We start from the raw sequence: 10827 nt of genomic DNA on the forward strand, positions 1-10827 counted from the left end.
TCCGATTCCGGCGTTCTTTATATCGTTTTCAAGCGATTTCATCTCATATTTCCAGTGGCACACTTGGATTCCCATGTTGAGGTCAGGTTCATGCTTTCCTTGTCACATCTTGCATATGCATCCCGCATCGCATCCCGCATAGCATATCATCCTTGCATCATATTGTTTGATCCTTGCACGTGGTTGATTGTGTCCTTGTTGCTTGTTTGTCTTGTTTGGGTAGAGCCGGGAGACGAGTTCGCTAACGAGGAGCCCGTTGAGTTTGCTTTCGAGGATCCAGTCAACTCTGACAACTGTGCAGGCAAGATGATCATACCCTCGAAATCACTACTATCTTTGCTATGCTAGATTGCTCGTTCTTCTGCTATGCCAATGCTACGATGCCTACCACTTGCTTTCAAGCCTCCCAAATTGCCATGTCAAACCTCTAACCCACCATTGTCCTAGCAAACCGTTGATTGGCTATGTTACCGCTTTGCTCAGCCCCTCTTATAGCGTTGCTAGTTGCAGGTGAAGATTGGAGCCCGTTCCTTGTTGGAACATTTATTTACTTGTTGGGATATCATTATGTTATCTTGTTATCTTAATGCATCTATATACTTGGTAAAGGGTGGAAGGCTCGGCCTCTTGCCTAGTGTTTTGTTCCACTCTTGCCGCCCTAGTTTCCGTCATATCGGTGTTATGTTCCCGGATTTTGTGTTCCTTATGCGGTTGGGTTATAATGGGAACCCCTTGATAGTTCGCCTTGATGAAAGCTTTTCCAGCAATGCCCAACCTTGGTTTTACCATTTGCCACCTAGCCTCTTTTTCCCTTGGGTTTCCGGAGCCCGAGGGTCATCTTATTTTAGCCCCCCCCCCCCCTGGGCCAGTGCTCCTTTGAGTGTTGGTCCAACCGAGCGATGTCCGGGGCTACCAGGGGCAACTCTGGGCTGGCCTACCCGACGTCTTGCTCATCTGAGTGTGCCCTGAGAACGAGATATGTGCAGCTCCTATCGGGATTTGTCGGCACATTCGGGCGGTGTTGCTGGTCTTGTTTTAACCTGTCGAAGTGTCTTGAAGAACCGAGATACCGGGTCTGATCGGAATGTCATGGGAGGAGGTCTATTCCTTCGTTGACCGTGAGAGCTTGTCATGGGTTAAGTTGGGACTCCCCTGCAGGGATTTGAACTTTCGAAAGCCGTGTCCGCGGTTATGGGCAGATGGGAATTTGTTAATGTCCGGTTGTAGTTAACTTGAACCTTAACTTAATTAAAATGAATCAACCGAGTGTGTTACCGTGATGGCCTCTTCTCGGCGGAGTCCGGGAAGCGGACACGGTGTTGGAGTAATGTTTGCGTAGGTTGTTCTCTAGTTTCTCGCTCGCGCTTTGCCTCCTCTTCTCGCTCTCTTTTGCGAACAGGATAGCCACCATATTTGCTAGTCGCTTGCTGCAGCTCCACATATATTTGTACCTTGCCTTACCATAAGCTTAAATAGTCTTGATCGCGAGGGTGCGAGATTGCTGAGTCCCTGTGGCTCACAGATTACTATTACACCAGATGCAGGGCCTGATGATTCCGCTCCAGGTGACGCGCTTGAGCTCAAGTGGGAGTTCGACGAAGACTCTCAACGTTACTATGTTTCCTTTCCTGATGATCAGTAGTGGAGCCCAGTTGGGGGTGATCGGGACCGTGTCGCATGTTGGGTTATCTTTTATTTTGGCGCCGTAGTCGGGCCATGAGTGTTTGGATGATGTAATGTTATTTATGTACTTGATTGACGTGGCGAGTGTAAGCCAACTATGTTATCTCCCCTTTTATTATCTATATTACATGGGATGTTGTGAAGATTGCCTAACTTGCACATATGCCTTCAATGCGATTATGCCTCTAAGTCGTGCCTTGACACGTGGGAGATATAGTCGCATCGAGGGTGTTACAAAGGGGGAGGCCGGCCGGCCCTTGCTAGGAGCGCCAGGAGGAGGAGTCCTCCTCCTAGTAGGAGTAGGACTCCCCTCTTTCCTACTCCTACTAGGAGGGGGAAAGGTATATATAGGAGGAAGAAGTACGTCGGTGGAGCTTCGGTGGGCCCGCGAGGGTGGGGGCGCGCCTGGGGGTATAGGGCGCCCCCCTACCTCGTGCTCACCTCGAAGCTTCCTTGGTGAGAAAATCACGTTCCCGAAGGTTTCACTCCGTTTGATATTCCGTTTCTTCGAAACACTGAAATAGGCAAAAAACAGCAATTCTGGGTTGGGCCTCCGGTTAATAGGTTAGTCCCAAAAATAATATAAAAGTGGAAAATAAAGCCCAATATAGTCCAAAACAGTAGATAATATAGCATGGAGCAATCAAAAATTATAGATACGTTGGAGACGTATCAAAGGAAAGGGGGGCGCCGCCCCCCCTCTCCTAGTCCAATTCGGACCAGAGGGGGAGGGGGGTGCGGCCTACCCTAGCTGCCCCTCTCTCTCTCTCCACTAAGGCCCATAAGGCCCATTACTTCTCCCGGGGGGTTCCGGTAACCCTCCGGCACTCCGGTTTTCTCCGTAATCACCCAGAACATTTTCGGTGTCTGAATATAGTCGTCCAATATATCAATCTTTATGTCTCGACCATTTCGAGACTCCTCGTCATGTCCGTGATCACATCCGGGACTCCGAACAACCTTCGGTACATCAAAACATATAAACTCATAATGAAACTGTCATCGTAACATTAAGCGTGCGGACCCTACGGGTTCGAGAACAATGTAGACATGACCGAGACATGTCTCCGGTCAATAACCAATAGTGGAACCTGGATGCTCATATTGGCTCCTACATATTCTACGAAGATCTTTATCGGTCAGACCGCATAACAACATACGTTGTTCCCTTTGTCATCGGTATGTTACTTGCTCGAGATTCGATCGTCGGTATCTTAATACCTAGTTAAATCTCGTTACCGGCAAGTCTCTTTACTCATTCTGTAATACATCATCCCGCAACTAACTCATTAGTTGCAATGCTTGCAAGGCTTAAGTGATGTGTATTACCGAGAGGGCCCAGAGATACCTCTCCGACAATCGGAGTGACAAATCATAATCTCGAAATACGCCAACCCAACATGTACCTTTGGAGACACCTGTAGAGCACCTTTATAATCACCCAGTACGTTGTGACGTTTGGTAGCACACAAAGTGTTCCTCCGGTAAACGGGAGTTGCATAATCTCATAGTCATAGGAACATGTATAAGTCATGAAGAAAGCAATAGCAACATACTAAACGATCAAGTGCTAAGCTAACGGAATGGGTCATGTCAATCACATCATTCTCCTAATGATGTGATCCCGTTAATCAAATGACAACCCATGTCAATGGCTAGGAAACTTAACCATCTTTGATCAACGAGCTAGTCAAGTAGAGGCATACTAGTGACGCTCTGTTTGTCTATGTATTCACACAAGTATTATGTTTCCGGTTAATACAATTCTAGCATGAATAATAAACATTTATCATGATATAAGGAAATAAATAATAACTTTATTATTGCCTCTAGGGCATATTTCCTTCAAGGAGCAGACTAAGGAGAGGAGCTCGGTGCTCACCGTGCCGGCTTTGTAGCCGATGTTGAACAGCACATGGCAGTGGGGCCAGCGGAAGACGTCGATGCCGGAGATCAAGCATACCACCGCGCACCTTGCCTGGCACGATGAACCCCTTCTCTGAATTGGTGATGACGATGTGCCATATCTTGCACAAGGACAACACAAATAACAAATCTTGAGCTAAAATCCAAAAACAAAAGAATAAATCATGAGAATCAAGAAATAAAGGAGCAGCTAGCTCGCCTGTCCTTCATGCTGCACCAGGGCTCCATGGACTCGAGCATGGCGGCAACGCAGACGTCGGTGACCTTGTTGAGGTACACCAATGATGTGTTCCTGACCAACTGCACACCCATCGCAGCACAGAGGAAAAAAGTTAGAATATTGACAAGTATGTATCACATCAAAAACATAACAGTGTTGTTGGAGTTCTGACCAGCTTGCCTTCTCCTCATTCAAGCGGTCCTCGAGAGTGAGTCACACAATGTTGTCAATTCCAAGTTTGCAGCTTGCAACTCTTCAAACACAACACGCCTCTGCAAAGGCAATCCAGCAAAAATTAAATTGTGAGAAACATGATTAGCAGTTAATTTTTGCATTAACGATCGATATTATTGATGGTTGAACACCAACAGATTATAGCACGATTACCAAAAAAGTAAGAATGCACTAAAAGTGGCTCAATCTTACTCAGTGAAAGGTCAAATAAACAGAAAAAACTCCAAGAATGTGAGTGTGCCCTTTTATAATGACCGAAAAAGTATGGACAAGTCATACATGACAACATGCTTATGCCAGAAAATAAGAATGTCATGGCAAATAAAAAACACAGAGCCAATCTATAATGCTAATGAGTAAAGCCACTATCAACGCCAGGTATGTAGGCATTGACATTTCTCTTACGAAAAAAAGTTTCCAGCAACAGGACAAGCACTATTCCATTTCAGAAAAACAAGGACACACACAAGATCCAGCCGAAGGGGAACATGTCGCAAGTAATTAACCACCCATCTACTTAATAGGATAAGCACAAAGCACAGCCCAGCTGCTGCCAAAACCACATAAATCAGAGTATCTACACTGCCCAGGCAGACAACACACACAACTGGTCTTATAATATGTGGAACACACATACACTTGGCAAGATAGCTCACATGAGCACAACACACACAACTGATCTTATAATATGTGGAACACACATACACTTGGCAAGATAGCTCACATGAGCACAACACACACACATGGGCTAGATTGCATAAGTAAGACATGGCCATGAACCCAGAGCAACTACCATAGTCGTGGTTTGATGGCCGCGAGCTCATAGCAACTGGAGGCGAGGAGCAGACTAAGAGGAGGAGCTAGAGGTGCTCACTATATATACCAGTTTTGTAGTCGATGCTGAATAGCACATGGCAGTGGGGCCAGCAAAAGACGCCAAGGCCGGATATAAAGCATACCAACATGCACCTTGCCTAGCACGATGAACCCATTCTCCACTGCATCGGTGATGATGATGTGCCATATCCTGCATAAGGACAACACAAATAACAAATCTTGAGCTCAAGTCCAGAAACAAAATAAAAAATCATGGGGATCAAGAAAGAAAGGTTCTCACTCAAAGTAGAGGCCCAACAAACTTTTTTGAAGTAGGAGTCAAAAACTACAAATCCATCTATTCCTAGAATGGAGCTGGTTGGAGTTGTGCCTACAATTGAGCGGGTAGTTCAGTGGCACCGACACCCAGCTGAAAGTTTATAGGAGGGTTAGTAAAGCAAATTTGTTCATGAGGAAATGTGCCAGCAAAACATTGAGTCAGAGTGCAAGTCAAATGCTCTTAACAGTGTTTTTGGTTGCTTTCCTTTAATTACAATTCTTATTATTTTTAGTTCGCATTGATGTACAAAAGAAAATCCTGTGCCCTTTTTGTCCTCTCATCGGCCATTGTATTTTTGAGTCATATCAGTCTATGTAAAAGAATTCAGTACCTTATGTTTTGTATATTTGGAAATGTCTAAAGGCGTGGTGTTATATATAACTGTATGATATGCTTTGTATGCCTTTCCCTGTAGCCTTAGTATGGTCATCGTTTTCTCTTTCATGTCCTTCATCTTAAATTAAAAAATATGAACAATTGCATTGTGCTAAAGTTTATCATTATTATTTAATTTATTTATAGGCAATAGTTCTTCTAGAAAAAAATGTAAATTTCGTGTAACAAGCTAACATAGAATCTTCTCTGTTGCAATTGGGAACATGCCACATGACCACTGAGCTGGCATTATTTGCAAATTCTATTAGTTGACAATGTTGATGTGTATCTGTGACACCATTCATTTGAACCACCAAATAATAGAAGTTGTTTGATTGGTAAAATATTTTTCAGGTTTCTAACCACGCGTTTATTTATTTTGTATTCGGTGTAACGCATGGTGCTATAACATAATGTCAAACCACTAAAATTTATATGCCCCGTTGCAACACACGGGCCTTGTGCTAGTAGTAATAATATAAGTATAAGTATAGAAGATATAGATAATAGTAGTATAGATCACTTTCAATGATGAGCAGAAATTATAGAGCTGGAGAGGAGGGATACAAACAGAACACACCACGCGCAAATATATTATTACAGGATCCGTATGTGTTGAGGATCAGAGAGACACACCCACACTCAGAATATATATATATGGTGGTTCTCCATCCACACACAGCAGGACGTCACGCGTCCTCATGATCCTGGTATACATACGGTAGGATAGGATCGCGGATGGATCTCTTGACCCGATCGATCTATAAATCGTACGTACTCCGATTGCTAGGATAGAGAGCACATACATAACATGATTTAGGGCGAAAGTGCCATTCTATGCTCGAGCACAGGTGCGCACGATATCCATCCCGTCGGTCCCTATCGAGATTCCCGAAGCGAAACGTACAGGCCCAAGTATAACTTAGGTATACATATATTCATGCAAGGCCCATGGCCCACGTCTGACTTACAGACAACATTACACCGTCAGCCTCCACCATAGCGGCTCGGATGTGGCTGGACGATATGGGCCATCAAGTACTAGTAGATTCTGGACCAACAACATCAATCAATAAGGAAACTGGACTAACCGTTGGAGCTACCGACCAATCTTCTCCTTTCCCCTATTAAAAAATAATGTCAATCTTCTCCTACACGATCCCTTTCCTTGGTAAATCCATCTGCGCCAAAACTTGTTTCTCATATTTAATCCATCCCATGAACCAGATCGTTTTCCCATCCGGCCTTAATCATTGTCTAACTCAGCATATGAGGAGAAGCTGCCGTTTATCCCTGCCCAGATTGCTTAGCTGATTATCACCTGGTCGTGGCGGCGAGAAAGCAGGCAAGCGTTTCTACAAATGTGTGAAAAGAGGTGTTAGATCTTGAATGGAGCATGATTTCGAAGTTTGAATTTTTTTTTGTAGATTTTCCCGGCTTAGTCTTTCTATTCATGCTATTCTTGCAGGCTGGTCTATATGGATTAATCAGATCAGACACGACGTACCTTGCCGATCTCAATCGCCATTACGGAGCCCAGTAGTATGCAGAATTGCAGATGTAGTTCCTCCTCAACAAGCAGGCGATGAGGCCCGTTGATGGCGTTAGTCCAGATGAAGGTCCAACAAATATCTGAAGTTTCTGTATGAGACCACTCGCCAAGTTTTCACACTTTAACTTCACCAAAAGAGATTTTTTTTTCTCTTGACACCAAACCAATCCTCGGGCTAAAGGCTAAAACTTGTTTCCTTTAATCTACATGTAAGCCAACTATTGGCGACAATTTCTACTAATTCCTGTGTGTAACAAGGCAAGAGCTCATGCAAGATCCTGTTTGATGTCAGTACAAGTAGTTCTATTTTTTTTAACACGGACCATGTTGAATCAATCTAACAAATATATGCACACAGGCATGCACGCTAGTTCTATAAGAACAATGCTTTCAAGCTAGTTCTATAAGAACAATGCTTTCAAATTTCTCAGTCCTTAATTCGACGTACACTCATGTGAGGAGTATTGCGTAGATTTGAATTTGAACAATCTAAAGTACCATTCAACCATGTCTGACAGTTTGTAATTTTTCAAACTCCAACTCTTTTACTGATTTTTTTGGTCTCATATAAAGACCAGAACCTGCACAAGCACACACACAACTGCCCAAAGCTGAATCATAACAAATATGAACATCAACTGCAAGCAAATCGCAGTCAGGCATTTAACACCTGTAGCTTCAGGTTCCATACTCATTCTCACACATAATCATACATCCAAACTTAACATATCCACATGCTGGTCCGAACACAACTACTTATGTGACAGATGTTTCTGGCAGAGGCGGATCCAATTGGGGTTCCATGGGTGCCATGGCACCCCCTGCGAAAATGCAAAGTATACTTATTATATAGTAGTAGTTAGGCTCATTTGGGTGTACTATTAGTGTTTAAATACGTGAGTATTGAGCATGGCACTCCTATCGTGTAGTTCTAGATCCGCCACTGGTTTCTGGATGCGAGCCTAAACACACATTAGTTACTCAAAATACATGCCCATGGCTAACACTGGAAATCCTGGGAAATCAACACCACACCACAACAAGTGGATGACAGCTAACATTTCCGTCCAGTGCGATGGAAACCCCAGGAAACCACTGCCACACCACATCAAAGGGGATGGTAGCTAAACTTTCTCTTCAGTTTGTTCCGCACAACGAAATGCTTTCACAGCAAATGCACACCTACTGCATATATAATGCATATCTGACACCCCATCTCACTTCAGAATGGCAGCACCTCAATCATGAAATCTAGCAGCTCACCTCGGTTCCCCCTCGTAGAAATCACCTCGTATGCTTCGCCCAGAGAGTCAAAAGTAGTACCAAAAGCTGGTGTGATCACGTTTTTAGCTGGGTTCTCTCCACAATACCTGGCTGCCTTCTCGAACGCACTGATTTGATTTGGGCACGGTGTTCTGCTTCCTGTGGCAGCACCAATCCTAAGCCTGCAAGCACAAACATACATTGCATAAATTTTCTGAATGCACAGAGCAATCAGCCCACAAACACGGGCACAAGTAGCATAAATTTTCGGAATGCAGAGAGCAATCAGCCTGCAAACACAGGCACATATAGCATGAATTTTCTGAATACAGAGAGCAATCAGCCTGCAAAAACAGGCACATATAGCATGAATTTTCTGAATGCAGAGATCAATCAGCCTGCAAGCACAGTATAGCATGCTTGTTCTGAATGCAGAGACCAATCAGCACTTGCTCTAACTGTAGGATTTCTTCACTCATGACGCTTCCTAAATTGCCCTTCACTAACCTCTTGTTACACCCCGATGCTTAGGGATTCAGCTTCCCCATTGATAGCATGCTTGTTCTGAATGCAGAGACCAAGCAGCACTTGCTCTAACTGTAGGATTTCTTCACTCATGACGCTTCCTAAATTGCCCTTCACTAACCTCTTGTTACACCCCGACGCTTAGGGATTCAGCTTCCCCGTTGATAGCTCCGAAGTCGGAGGGGAGCTCTCCCTTCTTCAGCCGCCGCCTCCTTCGTCGAGAAGATTTGTGCTTCGTCGCTGTCCACCGTCCGATGCTGCGCCACCTCGCCCTCCGCCCTGCTGCGCCACCTCCAAAACCGCCACCGCAGGGCCATTCACAGCCACAGGGGGCGGCACCAAACTCTTACCTACTTCCTCAAGTAGAGCAGATCTGAAACTAGGAAAAAATCAATCCTCTGCATCAACTAAGACAAAGGCCTAAAATGGGAATGGCATCGCCAGGAAATCAAAGATCCACGGACCTGTCGATCGGCTGCATCAGAAACTCCATGGTGCCTCGCCGCCGGTGCTCCTTGCCTCTATCCCGCAGTGCTCAGCTTCCAAATGACCTACGCCCTGGGCAAGAAGACTCGGTCCTGCATTCAATTCGGTTCTTCAACCAGTACACGGAAAGTGAACTTCCTAATCCACCGATCAGAGAGGACCACCGATTACAAATTGTAGAAGTCGTACGCCTCGTCCAAAAAGTCGAAAGTAGTGCCAAGAACTAGTGTGATCACATTCTCAGCTGGGTTGTCAGAATAACTCTTAAGAGCCTTCTCAACGCACTGATGCAATTTGGGCAGGCTGTTCTCCTCGGTGCAGCAGCATCAATCCTCAGCCTGCAAACGCATCCAATTCACATATGAACTGCCTGAATTCGATAAGCAACATTTTCTTGGATGAACTGCCTAGATTCAGTAAGCATGATTCTGCTTACTGACTGCAAATCCCTGGATTAATGACTGCAAAAGTAATTCATCCGAAAATAATTTTTCATAATAACATGATTATGAAGATAATACTTTGGCCAACATGCAAGAAAACAAAATTCGTATAATATGTGACAACAATTGAGTGAATATATTGCAATTAAAAATACCAAATGTTCTAGAGATGGATGACATATAAGCAAGAAAAAAGGCATCATGTCAAATCTGGTATGTTCAGGCAAATATGCTAACCATAAATCATCCATGACAAAAATCATGTAAATTTTAGAATTATATTCAATACAACTATACAAAATAGAAGTATGGTTAGAGGAACTGGCAACAGAGGAGATGGAGACAGACAAAGGAAATGGCGATCTCGTGGCAGAGGAGGAGGGGATCCAACAGCATGGGAGGAAGGGACCGATAGAGGAGGAGGAAACGATGGGACGGTGGAGCAGGGGAAGAGGAGGAGGGGGAAGAGCGGCGGCGTTGGGCTAGATTGGGCAGCAGAGGAGGGCCATGGCCGCCATGGGAGGAGGGGATAGGATGGGCAGAGAAGGGCCATGGCGGCCATGGGAGAAGGTGAACGAGCGGCGGCGGAGAGGGGCGGGAGGCCGGCGAGGTGAAGGGCACCTTCGCCTCGGTCGGCGGTCCTTCTCTCTACGCCGCAGTCCATGGAGAAGACAAGCGAACTTCCCGGGCCATGGATCAGACGCGTACCCCGATTCCGATCCGCGGCTCACCTCGCCTACGACGAACGGACGTCCGCCTGCCCGTCAAATCTGGCCCACCACCCACCACTGTTGTCTATGTATTTTTCCAGCGAGCGCATTTTCTAGCAGTCCACCGATGCCTGTATAAAGAAATGGCCCAGATCTAGATGCGCTTTTTAACGTCATGGATATCGAGCTCACTTGAGTTCGGGCTCAATTACTCCGCGTCCGATTTAGGGGACTTATATATATCATCAGAGCCC

General features: G+C 45.1%; 1 protein-coding gene across 1 annotated transcript in view; it reads right to left on the reverse strand.

The window, feature by feature from the left end:
• Positions 1-3780: 3780 nt before the first annotated feature.
• Positions 3781-10827, reverse strand: part of LOC119283652 (putative pectinesterase/pectinesterase inhibitor 38) — an 8682-nt gene continuing 1635 nt past the window's right edge. Inside the window, exons 3-6 of the mRNA XM_037563111.1 lie at positions 9657-9758; positions 8517-8699; positions 5033-5090; positions 3781-3909 (exon numbers count right to left, since the gene is read on the reverse strand). Of these exons, the coding sequence (XP_037419008.1) occupies positions 3781-3909; positions 5033-5090; positions 8517-8699; positions 9657-9758 (472 nt within the window). The remainder of the gene's footprint in view (positions 3910-5032; positions 5091-8516; positions 8700-9656; positions 9759-10827) is intronic.

Source organism: Triticum dicoccoides, chromosome 4A, assembly GCF_002162155.2.
Source record: "Triticum dicoccoides isolate Atlit2015 ecotype Zavitan chromosome 4A, WEW_v2.0, whole genome shotgun sequence".
Lineage (NCBI taxonomy): Eukaryota > Viridiplantae > Streptophyta > Magnoliopsida > Poales > Poaceae > Triticum > Triticum dicoccoides.